General features: G+C 40.6%; 1 protein-coding gene across 1 annotated transcript; it reads right to left on the bottom strand.

The window, feature by feature from the left end:
* Positions 1-583: 583 nt before the first annotated feature.
* Positions 584-13,662, bottom strand: gata5 (GATA binding protein 5). The gene is made up of 6 exons (XM_078253906.1): positions 13,146-13,662; positions 6,306-6,475; positions 4,237-4,368; positions 2,890-2,974; positions 2,463-2,590; positions 584-724 (listed from the first exon to the last, which is right to left on the bottom strand). The coding sequence occupies exons 1-6, from the start codon at positions 13,660-13,662 to the stop codon at positions 605-607; spliced, it is 1,152 nt and encodes a 383-aa protein (XP_078110032.1). The 3' UTR covers positions 584-604.
* Between the last annotated feature and the right edge of the window lie 381 nt (positions 13,663-14,043).

The following is a 14,043-nucleotide window of genomic DNA, read 5'->3' on the forward strand; positions in this document are numbered from 1 at the left end:
CCAATCTCAAACGTCTTGGGCGCTGAGCGCCGGACACAATCACGGTGACTCTGCAAAATAGCCTCGAAAAGGAACCTGTTTTGGTGGAATATGTGTATGTTCAAATGTTGTTTTAGTCATGCAACAGAAAACTCAGATTTGACAGATGGTCTAGATGGCTGTCTGGATTTACCCTGCAGAGATCTGAGGAGCAGTTAACCATAGTCCTCACAAATCAACCGGAGTTTAGAACGCCAACACAAAGAAAGCGGAAGGTGATGGACACCCAGCCGAAAAAGAGGGACATCCGGTGGAAACACCTGAAATGAAACTTCGTCGATATAGACTACTGTGAAGCTAAAGTATGGTCCAGGTGGGCTGTTTTGCCAGTTACAGAGCCAGTGTGTTACAGTGTGGCAAGCGGATTAGGTCAAGGTGTTCAGGTGAATAGCGCTGAACACACGCATCCGTCAGACACCGCATAAACCCCAAATGTAATGTTTATACAACACAGCTCTCTATTCTCCTCAGCATCAGAGTCAAGAGGAATGGTTGCAGGATGGAGATATGGCCAAGGTGAGCTGTATCGTGTCAGTATGGCAGTCTTGTTGGTTGAGGTTTTTTCTCATGCTTGAGACAGAGCGCACCAGGAGTTCTGTGGGCCCATGGAGGTCGGTGTAAAGGGATAATCCTCGTATTTAACGTCCACATGTCCTGATCCTGTGCTGTCTAAATGAGAAGCCGTCTGCAGGGACGAAAGAGAGAGACATTTAGAGTGACATTTAACGTGTTAAAAAAAGGTTACTTTAAAAGGTCTCTTTACTGATTTTACACATACAAGTCAAATGAATTATCATGAGGAGTACTACCAGGCCAGCTGACAGTCTTGCCTGGGCCCGGGACGAGATCATCTTAGATGCCTCTGTCTCTGTCTTTTCCAGCTGACAGTTTGTGAAATATAAATAAATCATTATATTATTATTTGGGGTAGCTTAGGAACATTTTGGGGTAGCTTCGGCTTTTATACAAGCTAATGGACGTTAACATTAGAGCTGACCTGTTAGGTTACGTTACAAGGCTCGTAAACGTTGGCTGTGCTGTTTCTTACATTGCTCTAGGCTACGTTGACTTTACTAGTTCCAGCTTCACCGTCACCACCTTTTTTTTTTAAATATTTGTTTAGAAAATCTCTAAGGCCTCTATTTTATTCTTCTCTTCTTCTCTTTTCTTTCTTTTTCTGAGCACCGGACTTGTGCTGACCGGACATTTTAAGCGTACTGAACTTCAAAACAAATGACAACCTCAAATTTGGATCAGTAGCCAAACCATTTTTGTGTTGGGGGTGGGGGGTTCTTGACCACTATTTCAAGGACAATTAGGAAGAAAACAAATACAATATTTTATGTAACTCAAATATTACATATTTTTTCCACAAATAGGCCCAGTTTTGAGCCCCCCCCTACCCTGGGCCCGGGACAACAGACCCGTTTGTCCCCCCCTATCGGCGGGCGTGAGTACTACTCAGTCTGTGAAAACAGCTGTATAATGTCTTCCGTGTTATTGGAAGGAGCTTTCTAAAGTCTGAGAAAATAACCCCGGATGATGTCATCAGGCTTATCTTGAGTTAAGGTCTGGTCACAGCAGCATTCAAAAAGTCAAAAAGTTGCAGTAAAATTAATGAATTGCAATGGATTAGCCACGATCAGTGGATTCACTTGCTAGGGTTAAGAAAAGTAACGATGAACATTTGCCAGACTTGAACTTGTGACATGTGAATGTGTGCCATTGACCAATTGCAAACTGCTTGACAGTGCTGATATTTAAGGGAACTGGGAGCCAGAGGGTTCAACATAGAGGAAGTTATTAGTAAAGATGTTTTGCACCATTATCTTTTATATAGTCTCCTCTGTATAAACTGTTTCACAAAAGAGGAATGGTTTGCAGTAAGGATCGACCGATACTGGTTTTTCAAGGCCAATACCGATCATTAGCAGTAAATCAAACCGATAACGGAAATTTGGAACCGATGTGCATTTACAGTGAAAATGCTAATCTTTACATGAAAATTAAGATTAAGATTTAAGATTGGAACGTTTCAATGCTTTAAGCAATTATTTAATACATTTAGAAACTTTCAACATAATACCCAGTAAAAGATGGTCAGAGAGTGTTGTGGGCGGGACGTTAAGTCAGACTCAGTGGTTAGCGAAACCGAAGCAGAGGGACACACACAGAGCTGTAGCCGAGCCAAAGTAGCTCACTTTTTAATGAATTAACTTTATCGGTTATCAGGTAAATAAAACGCATTGAAGAAACTGTACGCTTTTTGTCCCAATAGCAACTGAGCTAGCAAGTGTGCTAATGGTCAACTATTAGCACTTTTTTCTTTTTTTTGAATGATATGGTGCTCAATCCTGATAATTCAATCCAAAATGCCATTGCATATACTACACTCAGTGGATTTATATGGAAAGGAGGTTTACCTGAGTGGCAGATGTGACCGTCTGTCCAGCGTAGGGGGAAGGGGCCATGTTGGGTTCGCTCTTAATGGTTGAGGCGTGTTCTGAGACTGACAGCGATGTTGGGGAGCTGGTGTCAGAGGCGGTGGATCCTAAAAAAAAAATACAAGACAGTAATGAGTTCTCAGATTGAAAAAAAAAAAAAAAACTACTATTTATATGGAGACACTTCAGAATGATTTGTGTTTGGTTGATTTTGATTTATGAGCACTTTCCCTCTAATCACTTTGGAAAAATATATATATATATATATATATATATATATATTTAGATATTTTATTTTAACATGTCATGACATTTGTATAAATCAAATTAAATCAAACTAGATTTAGATTTAGCCATCCATCTATTCCACTTCATTCTCCCCTCTCTGTTCATCTGTTGGCCCTACCTGTGGATGTTTTATTCTTGGGCATCTTGGGTTTGCGCTTCCTGGTCTGAATGCTCTCTTTCTTCATAGCCAGAGGTCTGGCCACCTGTAGGGAGTAGAGCAACACACATTAGTTGAGTTTACCTCCCAGTCCCTGATACACCAGAGGCCACAGTGTCATGACGACCCACACAACCCGCCCCCTCCATAACAATGAACAACTCTGATAACAATGACCACAATGCCCTTGGAGAGGTTTTACACTGTGCAAATAATGAACTGCTCCCTACTGTAGCAGAAGTGTGCTAGAGGAGCTGTTTTACACACAGGTTAGTGGGAAAGGACATGAGAAGACTGGGGCTACATCTACACTACTACGTATTGGTTTAAAAACCAATATATTTAGCTAAGGTTTAAGCATTGCGTCCACGCTACTCCAGAGTTTCTGAGCCCCTAATACAGAGACATTTGGAAACACTGTTGCCCCCATTTTGGTTTGAAAACTCCGGGGCTGCTTTGTAGTTTGGACGGGCACAAACGGAGACCTTTGGAAATGACGACGCATGTCAGTTAGTCTTATCACTTAGGTAGGCTTTCATACCTTTCAGTAACAGTTCCACTTGGTCGTCGCTCCAAGCTAAAAAAATCCCTGGTCTTCCTTTTTGCCATCTCCAAAGTAGTTTCTGTTTTTTAACCACAGATTAACGTCAGACAATCTGCTTCCTGTTTACACCGGCACGTGCACGCCCAGTGTATGCGATTGCTAATGTGATATGTGTTGTCTAGTCAATATCCACGATGTTCCAATTGCTCCGTCGCCGCTGGAATAATCGCCGGATGTCACTCTATACCTTCCGCTTTCTTTGTGTTGGAATTTTAAAGGATTAGGATTTGTGAGGACTATGGTTACCTGCTCCTCAGATCTCTGCAGGGTAAATCCAGACAGCTAGCTAGACTATCTGTCCAACCAGTTTTCTGTTGCACGACTAAAACAACCTTTGAACTTACACGTTCCACTAAAACAAGTTCCTTCTCGAGGCTATTGTGGTTGGTTTAAAGAAATGCCAATAAACCAGAGCATGTTTTTCTCCCATCAAAGAATGCTGTGTGGACTAGCCAGACCCTCCTCCCGCAGCGCTGTGGAGGAAGATCTGGCAATGTGCAACTATGCGTTGTCAGACGTGTTTACATGGACAGAGATTAGTTCTGCTACTGGAGCTAAAACTCTTGCGTGGAAGGAGATTGTTTTTGTCTCAAAATATGAAAACATAGCAGTGTGGATGTAGCCTGGGTTTAAGTAGGAGACATTATAGGCCAAATTAAGCAGCAGCAGAGATTTGAAGAACTGGAGCGTACGGTGTGACCTACCCCATGCAGCTTCATGTAGAGGCCACAGGCGTTACACACTGGTTCTCCCTCAGCGTTGCGTCTCCACAGTGTGGTGGTGCTGGTGTGGCAGTTAGTGCAGCAAAGGCCGGCCCGGCGAGAAGTGGTCTGCTGCTGGTACAGAGGAGCATAAAATGACATTTGGCTGAAAAAAAACAAACAGCAATTTGACTTTTGTTGGCTGAAAGCCAAATGAGAAATCTCAGTGCAGGCAGACATAGGCTCACAACTCACATCTTTGTATCCTTGAACTATAGTTTGAGAAACTTGAGTTGAACGGTTCCCTTAACTTTTATTATGAATTACAGGATGTCAGTATGGGGCTTTGTACAACAATGATAAATGTTCCATTATCCCTCCATATACCCATGCAAAAAGATTATAATAAATCATTAGTTGGACCAATCTTTAAAGACAACAAACCAAATAATTATTTTTGTCTCACACGGCAGTGGGACAATCTAGCTTAGTTTTGCACAATAAGTGTGGAGCAAAAGCACTGCATAACAGCAGAGGGAAAGACAGAGCCATGTTGCTTTGGAAAGCTAAAAGTGGCCCGTCCAAGGGCAAGGTCTCTGCGGGACAAATGCAAACAGGGAACACAGCCCAGGGGTGCAAGGAGAGGTTGGGCAACTTACAGCTGCTCCAGAGAGGCAAGTTCCTGGGAAATATACAGCTGGGAAGCCTTGACACCCTCCCTCACCACACCACCACGCAGCTTTTTACTTTATCTAAATGCTCTCTTACCACAATTACCTGTATATTGTATAAAATGAAGTTGCATATTAAACTGGGCTTACAATAACTAGTAGGGCAGCCTAAAGCCTTTATACATACCTTTTTTAAGCTATTCAAATAGCCTAATAATTGTTGGCATCATTTTATAAATCATGTTTTAATGTTAAACATACATGTGGCACAGTGAATCCTTATTATTTTTTTTGATGAACTTTGTTTATTGTTTTTTTTTGTTGCACATATTGTATACATTACATACAGTTACAGTGCTTGTGACTGACACAATTATATATTATAAAATAACAGAATTGGAAAAAGAATACATTTATTTAGGATTAACTGTATCTGTGGATGGCCTTAGTGACTACCTTACCTATAGGCCAGTAAGCAGTGGGGATTTATATTTGCTAATAATATGTTGGATTCATGTTGAATGGATTCATGACAGCTGAAGACATGAAAGGGGAGAGAGAGAGGGGGGAATGATGTGCAGCAAAGGGCCTGCTGCGTTGAGGAGTAAACCTCTATATATGGGCGCCCGCTCTACCAACTAAGCAACTATTTTTTAGGAAAAATCTTTAAAAATTACCAATAATTTGGAGGGCCCCCTACATTGACTCTAAGGACCCCCTAGGGGTCCGGACCCCGCGTTGAAGATCCCTGTTTTGGAGCAAATATTACATGTAGATAATTTTGACTCATCAATTCATGTGTTTTTGTTGTTGTATTTAACTGACTTTTTGGTATTTTCAATATGCGGTGGTGGAATAATTCAGATATTTGACTGAAGTCCAATAATACACCAATGTTAACATACCCCAAGTAAAAGTCAAACAGTGTAATTAAGATGTATTTTGAGTATTAGAAGTAAATTCATAATGCAGATTGGCACCCTTCAGTCTGTTGTGGTAATGTATTACAGTACATTAAGAGCATTTTAACGCCATAGCTGTTTGGAATGAAGCTGACTGTAATATTGTGGGGTTGTTTAAATTATGAGAATGTGTCATATTTCAATAACTGATCAGATGTTTTAAATGAAAAATCCCAATCTGCGAAGTAACTTGTAACTTTTTACTAAATGTACCGGAGTAAATATATCTATATATATGATGTAGGCCTATAATATTTTTATTTATAGCGACCCTAGACTATCATAAAATTGAATTACTCAAGTTGAGTACAAGTACAAATGTAGGCTACTTGAGTTAATGTTGGTAGGCTAATTATAGCTTAAATCGTTCAAACTTCCATATCAACTGATATCTAAGAGTGTGTTGTGTGTTAGGCTGCAGTCTTTGTGTGTGTCTCACCAGTCGTTTCTGTGGTTTGATGAGCGGCCTGTTGATGCCGTTCATTTTGTGGTAGAGGCCGCAGGCGTTGCACAGGTAGTGTCCGGTGCCGTCCCTGCGCCACAGCGGCGTGGACACGGAGCCGCAGTTCACGCACTCCCTGCCCTCATTGGCCATGTCGTCGATCAGGTCTGAACAGCGGAGGAAAGACAAGTGTTAGACTCAACCCGCGTTGTATACACAACATTTTAATTGTAGGACTACATCACCAGCGAGACCATTCAGACAAATCCCTATAGCCTATATGTTTGCACATTTTGCAATCAATCCATTAAGCCTCTTTATCTTCTCATGTTAAACAGCTATTTTGTATTTGTTTCTGTTTTTATTGTTTATTTCATATTTCAATATGTTTGTTTGTTCATGAATGCACCAACCACCAAGGCAACTTCCTTGTAAGTGTTACTTACTTTGCAATAGGCTGAAGCAGGGGAGTCAACTCATTTTAGTTCATGGGCCACATCCCCCTAATTTGATCTCAAGTGGGCCAAACCAGTAAACCACTCCAGAAAGATCAGAAACTTTATCTGCCACAGAGTTTCTTGTGAGATTGATGTTGGCAAATGCAAATTGATTCCGCTACGACAGCGTTCTAAGGCCGTAGGAAAATAAAGAATGTTACAGAAAGAGGGGTAATAATATCAGAAAAAACTCTTCGTTCTAAGATTAAAGCCGTAAATTTACGGAAAGGGAACTCGGATATTCTCTGAGATTAAAGTGATACATTTGGAATTGGAATTAATTACTTCTCTGCAATTTGCACACTTTGCACAGTCATCAAGTGGGCCTGACTGGACCCTTTGGCGGGCCGGTTCTGGCCCACGGGCCGTATGTTTGACACCCCTGGGCTAAACCCTTTACTGATTCTGATGTTACTGTAAAACTCATGTAGAGCTTGATCCACCATATACTTTATTTATTTATTTATCTAGCCTATTTATGGCAAAGATGTTTTGATGGAACTCAGTTAAGCCCCCGACACACCAACCCGACGGCCGACCGTTGGCAGAAAAGGCAGTCGGACTGATCAGTCGGCTCCCAGAGGTCCAAAAAGTGCCTCAGAACACACCAAAGTCACGCCGACTTGAGTGTACGTTCTGCACGTGCGCGAGAGGTAATACATCTCCATAACAGCACGCGTCACGTGGGTCTGGCTGCTCTGGGCATAATGGCGGCTTCGTTCGGAATATGATTTCATATTTTATGAAGATAGTTCACCGAAACGTGTTTCTGAAAACATTTTAAGCGAGAAAAAGGCCATGCAGTTGCTGAATCTGTCTTCATTTCAGATCAACAAAAGAATTTCGTCAGATTTTGCGAGGTGTTCGTCACGCTCATCCCGCTTGTCATTTCCGGGTTAGCACTCCACCAATCAGATTGGTCATTGAGTCCAACTGCCCGCCCTCCGACCCAGCAGGTCAGGTCGGCCAAAATGTAGGCCGACGACTCTTCCATCGGACGACGGCACGGAACACACCGAACAGACTCGAGTCACTGCCCTCGCCAGACTGTCCGACGGCCGATTATCGGGTTGGCCAATATGTTCAGCTGCGTGCATTGAATCGCCACAACCCTCTATCCAGCCAGCGCAATAATCAATCTTTCATCTGTAATATCCCTTTGATATTTCTAAAAAAAAATTAAAGTCTGATTAATCGTATTTTGTCCATCTCAATCCCTTTGTAATTTGACTGTATCTCATGTGACAGAATTCTGTTTTCTGAGAGAGAAGACGTCACATCATAATCTGACACAAACAACGTTGCTGTTAAAAACTATACGGGGGTGTGAATGATGGGGGGGGTTCTGGTTACGGGCCAATGCATGATGAATAGCCGGAGGAAGAATTTAAACCTCCTCCGTTCCCTGTGATGAAGGGAGACAGACTGATGGAAGAATCTGTTTGAGGAGGGGCGGAGCGCTGTGTTATCAGCCTGAAGGATCCAGGGGTCCCCCCCCCCCCAACCCCTCCCATCCATCACAGCTCTGACACACGACGGACTCCTGGCATTAATTGCCCAAATTCCTAATGCCTCAATTTAAAGAGAGAGAGAGAGGGAGAGAGAGAGAGAGAGGGAGAGAGAGAGGGAGAGGGAGAGAGAGAGAGAGAGAGAGAGAGAGAGAGAGAGAGAGAGAGAGAGAGAGAGGGAGAGAGAGAGAGAGAGGGAGAGAGAGAGGGAGAGGGAGAGAGAGAGAGAGAGGGAGAGAGAGAGGGAGAGGGAGAGAGAGAGAGAGAGGGAGAGAGAGAGAGAGAGAGAGAGAGAGAGGGAGAGAGAGAGAGAAAGGGAGAGAGAGAGGGAGAGGGAGAGAGAGAGAGAGAGGGAGAGAGAGAGGGAGAGAGAGAGGGAGAGGGAGAGGGAGAGAGAGAGAGACTGATTAAGACCCCATGCAGAGGTCAGAATAAAGCTGACCTGAGGCTGCCTTTTTCTTTGAACTTGTGATTGTGGTTTTCATTATTTCTGAAGAAGAAAATAAATGCTGCGTGGTTTCAGATGACCAAAACCACACAAAAAAACTGCCCTTAACCATTAAGATCATGTTTAACTGAACCGTTTCCATAAAAGCTTATAGAAATGCCTGTACTCACTATTATTAACACACACAATTCTAGTATTATAGGCCTATTCAAAATACTAAGTTAGATTCAGGAACATTTGGTGTGAAATTCAGTGGTGGAAGAAGTGTTCAGATCCTTTACTTAATTAAAAGTACTAATACCACACTGTAAAAAATAATACTCCGTTACAAGTAAAAGTCCTGCTTTGAAAATGTTTGTTAAATAAAAGTATGTAAGTATCATCAGGAAAATGTACTTAAAGTAATAAAAGTAAAAGTACTAAATGCAGTCCTACCATTTTAGAAACTGGAAATGATCCAAACAGTTCCGTCAATCAACGAAGTGATTAATGGTCTAATCATGTCAACTGGACTTGTAGGCCTGTATATTGTTATGTAGTTTCATTTATAATAAAACATGGGATTTTATAAACTACATGTGTTTTGTGTGCAATAAACTCAATTTGTAAAGCAACTTAAGCTGTCAGATGAATGTAGTGAGGTAAAAAGTACTATATTTCTCTCTGAGATGTGGCGGAGTAAGTACAAAGTGGCATGAAAATACTCAAGTAAAGTACAAGCAGCTCAAATTTCTACTTAAGTACAGTACTTGAGTAAATGTAGTAACATTCCACCACTGGTGAAATTTCTTTCCAAATGAGATTTAATCAATTTGTCAAGAGGTGCGAAAGCGTCTAAAGGCCAAATCATCAAACACAAACTGCTGAGTCATGCAGGCTCTTAACAAATACCCCAGTAGCCGTCAGATCCATGTGACTGACAGACACATTGCTGGAATGTAACTAAGTACATTTACTCAAGTACTGTACTTAAGTTTACATTTAGAGGTACTTGTACTTTACTTGAGTCTTTTCCTTTTGGTGCCACTTTCTACTTCTACTCTACATTTCAGAGAGAAATATTCTACTTTGTACTCCACTACATTACTCTGACAGCTTTAGTTACTTTACAAATTTAGATTTACAGTTTATAAAATATAATGTTTTATTATAAATGAAACTACCCAACAATATAACGGCTTACGTCTAGACTAGATGAAATTATTAGACCATTAAACACAGAACTGTTTGGATCGTTTCCAGATTCTAAAATGTGAGGATTTTTCTGCATTGGGCATTGTTACTTTTAATACTTTAAGCATATTTTCCTGATGATACTTACATACTTTTACTTAAGTAACATTTTCAATGCAGGACTTACTTGTAACAGAGTACTTTTTTACAGTGTAGTATTAGTGCTTTTACTTAAGGATCTGAACACTTAGACCTCTGAATTTCACACCAAATGTTCTTGAATGTCACTCAGTATTTGATGGTGAATAGAATATCATTAAGACACGTATTCCAAAACTACCCAAGGGCCTACAAGTCCAGCTGAAATCATTAGCCGATTAAACCCACAACAGTTTGGATCGTTTCCAGTTTCTAAAATGTGAGGATTTTTCTGCATCGAGTACTTTTACTTTTAACACTTAAAGTATATTTCCCTTATGATACGAACATGCTCTTACTTAAGTAACATTTTCAATGCAGGACTCATACTTGTAACTTGAGTATTTCTTTTTACAGTGTAGCATTGAAGTATCTGAATACTTGTTCCACATCTGCTAACACAAACACTGAAATGTTGTCATCGTCAACATCAAACGCTCGTGCTCCAGGAGACGTTTGAGGCCTTGCTGTCTGATCAGGTGATAACTGCTCTCTGATTGGCCATTTCTCAGTCTCGTTTTGTCCCTGTGTGTATTCATCAACTCTGTCATCAAAACACTGGACTGTTGCTTCGGGGATTCAATTAACACTTTAATTGATTGCTTCTTCTTTCTTTTTTTTTTTTAAAGAGCCTCTCTTCTGAAGAATGTGTATTGTCTAAAGTGTAATAAGCCTATAAGGATTGTTTCGGAGACTTTGATTGAATCTCGTTCTCCAGACACCCCCCCCCTCCCAATGCATGACCCAGCTCTAAATCACTCACCTCCTATAATAAATAACAAGCCCGCCGTCATATAACCTGACCTGCATGCTTTCACAATTCTTGATAAACGAACGAGCCAACCAACGATCACTGAGTGTCGCAATAACGAAAATAAAATGACATATTACATTTGTTTCATTCTTAACTTATATTCGTATGACATCGTGTTATACATTTTTGTTTTGGACCGACTATGCCTGCATACTGCTGCCTACTTGTCTTGATATTTAAATCGTTCTTATTTCCATTTGATTGTATTGTCTCACTTGCAAATGAGATATCGTTCTCCATGTGAATTTTTTTCTGATCAAATAAAGTATATATAATAACAGAGTATTGAGTCATTGCTACAAACAATGCGACAATAATGTCCGGAAATGGGATTTCAATATGAATGCATATTTGCTGATATTTTGTTCGACATTCCAAAAGGTATTGTTTTCTATGCTGCATGTGCACTCGATATTCCTGTTGTGTATTCTGCAGAAATGCTTGTTGTGATGCTTACAATGACTGTCATTTGCATATGTAATGCCTTTTTTGTGTTTGCTGTAGTGGTTCATTACCAGCGCATTACATTCTACCTGTTGTTGTTAGCCACTGATATAGCTCTGTAGGCAAGCTGTTTAGCAGATGACTATGTTTGGCTTTGCTGTATTGATCTGTAATTATTCCTTTCTTAATCAGTCTGTACTGCTGCGCTTCGTTGTTACAGAACCACGCACGCACACACACACACACACACACACACACACACACACACACACACACGCACACACACGCTCGAACACGCACACAAACCTATGTATATTTAGACCAACAATCTAAACCGTCGACCTGGACTCTGCATCTCCTTTTCATCCACACTCTCACACACAGATTCATTACATAATAATGTAGTCTTTGCTACAGCAAAGCAACAATAATGTCCAGAAATGTGATTTCAATATGAATGCCTATTTGCAGATATTTTTTAGATAGATTTTTGGCCCAATTGATGGTAAAATATTAACGAAAACAAAAAACAAACCGTCAGTATTTGGAGGAGAAGGCCTACAGGTGAGGGCATAGGAATAGCATTGTCCAAATGTTTTTTTTTTTTTTTTAAATGGTTGGACATCGTTCAGATGAGAGCAAAGATCAGACAAAAAAATATCCACAGTTGGATTTTGCTAAACCAAAATCAGTGTGCTGCCAATTAGGATGTGGATCCGAGGATGTCATGATACATGTTTCGTTGCCATGGCTGCTGATATGTCTCTTCATCTTTGTACTATATGTGTAATTGTTGTTGTTTTTTTCTCCTTCTTTTTGAGCGGAGCTGCACGGGAACGCAACACGCATGTAAGTGTAAACTGACAACAAATCTGTATTATATGTGTTATATGTAGGGAATTGTTTCGTATCGCAGCTATTTTAAGATAAAATATGTAGGCCATATGAAACCGAGTATTGTAAAAACCAAATCAGCTGTATATATATATATATATATATATATATATATATATATATATATATATATATATATATATATATATATATATATTATGTATATGTATATATATATTTTTTTTTAATGGCCTAGTTGTAAATGTCCACAGTTCGATTTTAAGATTACCTATTTAATATGAAACCAGCGAGTATTCATAACCAAATCAGCTGGTGGTGATGTTTTAGCACTTTGGCCTTGACCAAAATAATATTTTCAGTGATAGAAAAAAAGAAAAAGCTCTTCTTGTCTTTCTTACTTTTCCTTCCTTCCCAACTATGATAATAATGGTAACAAATTCCAGGTTGTATATACAGTATATATATATATATATATATATATATATATATATATATATATATATATATATATATATGTATATATAAAGAAGAAATGCAGAAAAAAAAATATGGCCTAGACAAAATATATTGTTTTATATATATATATATATATATATATATATATATATATATATATATATATATATATAAAATATGGCCTAGACAAAATATATTGTTTTATATATATATATAAAACAATATATTTTGTCTAGGCCATATTTTTTTTTTCTGCATTTCTTCTTTATTTCATATTGTTTGTTTGTTTATGTATGCATCTTTCACCAAGGCAAATTCCACATAAGTGTAACTTATTGTGGCAATAAAACCATTTCTGATTTCTGATTTCTGGTTTGACTTCAAGAATCAAAATTCCCTTGATGGTCACGATGTAGAAACTATAGCTTTGGGGCCTGTGCTTACCCAGACTTGACTTTCTCCCAGACAGTCCATGGCGTCCCTGCAGACTAATCACTCCGCCCTCGAAGGGTCCCGGCGTCCAGGACGACGTCGCCATCTCTGGGCTCATGTAGGCGTAGGGGCTGGAGTAGGAGCCTCCGACCGAGCGCACCAGCGCGCCTCCGTACTGATCCGCCCGGCCGCCGTTCCCGAGAACCAGCGGGCTCTGGTAGCTCGCATCCCGGCCGGTATTGCTGCTCACGGGTGGGCTGTGCGAGTACGAGAAGCCATGCGGAGGGTGAGGGCTGCTGGGCGTGAAGGAGGAGCCATCGGTGGTGGCCTGGGGCCAGCCGTGGTGCCCGCCGAGGCCGTGGGACTGGTGGGTCGAGTCGCAGGTCTGCAGGTAGGGCAGGGTGGGCAGCATGCTCGGGACTCTGGGGGTCGGGACGTAGACCGGAGAGCTGGCCGACGGGTGGATGTAATTCCCGGTGTCGTGCGCGTAAGGGGATTGGTTGGAGGACAAGGCCAGGCTTTGATACATTTTCAAAACTGTTTGGAGTGTTGGGAAATAAAGGGAGGATTTGTCAGGGCTCGTCCCAGTCCTGTGGAGGTGATTCGGTCCACACGTAGAGGCTCTTCCACCCTCGTCAGAAGAATTTGTCTGCGCCTTTTTGAACAGTTGACTTACAATTACAATACAATTCGTGTGGAGATGTATGTCCTATGAATGAAATAATCAGAGAGAGAGAGAGAGAGAGAGGGGTTTTATAAACGTGAGAGCAGAAGAAGAGACTTCATGCCTGGCAAAGTTATGGGGAATCTGGATGTTCACATTTTATCATATTCATTCATTCATTCATTCATTCATTCAACCTTAATTTATCCTCGAAAGATCCTCACTTTCAATGGCATCGAGTCAAAT

The sequence above is a fragment of the Sander vitreus genome, chromosome 7 (assembly GCF_031162955.1).
Source record: "Sander vitreus isolate 19-12246 chromosome 7, sanVit1, whole genome shotgun sequence".
NCBI lineage: Eukaryota > Metazoa > Chordata > Actinopteri > Perciformes > Percidae > Sander > Sander vitreus.

Coding starts and splice junctions, on each gene's coding strand:
- gata5 (XM_078253906.1), bottom strand. CDS start 13,662: ATGTATCAAAGCCTGGCCTTGTCCTCCAACCAATCCCCTTACGCGCAC. Junction 4,369..6,305: donor TCAAACCACAGAAACGACTG/GTGAGACACACA, acceptor CCTCTGTACCAG/CAGCAGACCACTTCTCGCCG. Junction 2,975..4,236: donor TCTACATGAAGCTGCATGGG/GTAGGTCACACC, acceptor TACTCCCTACAG/GTGGCCAGACCTCTGGCTAT.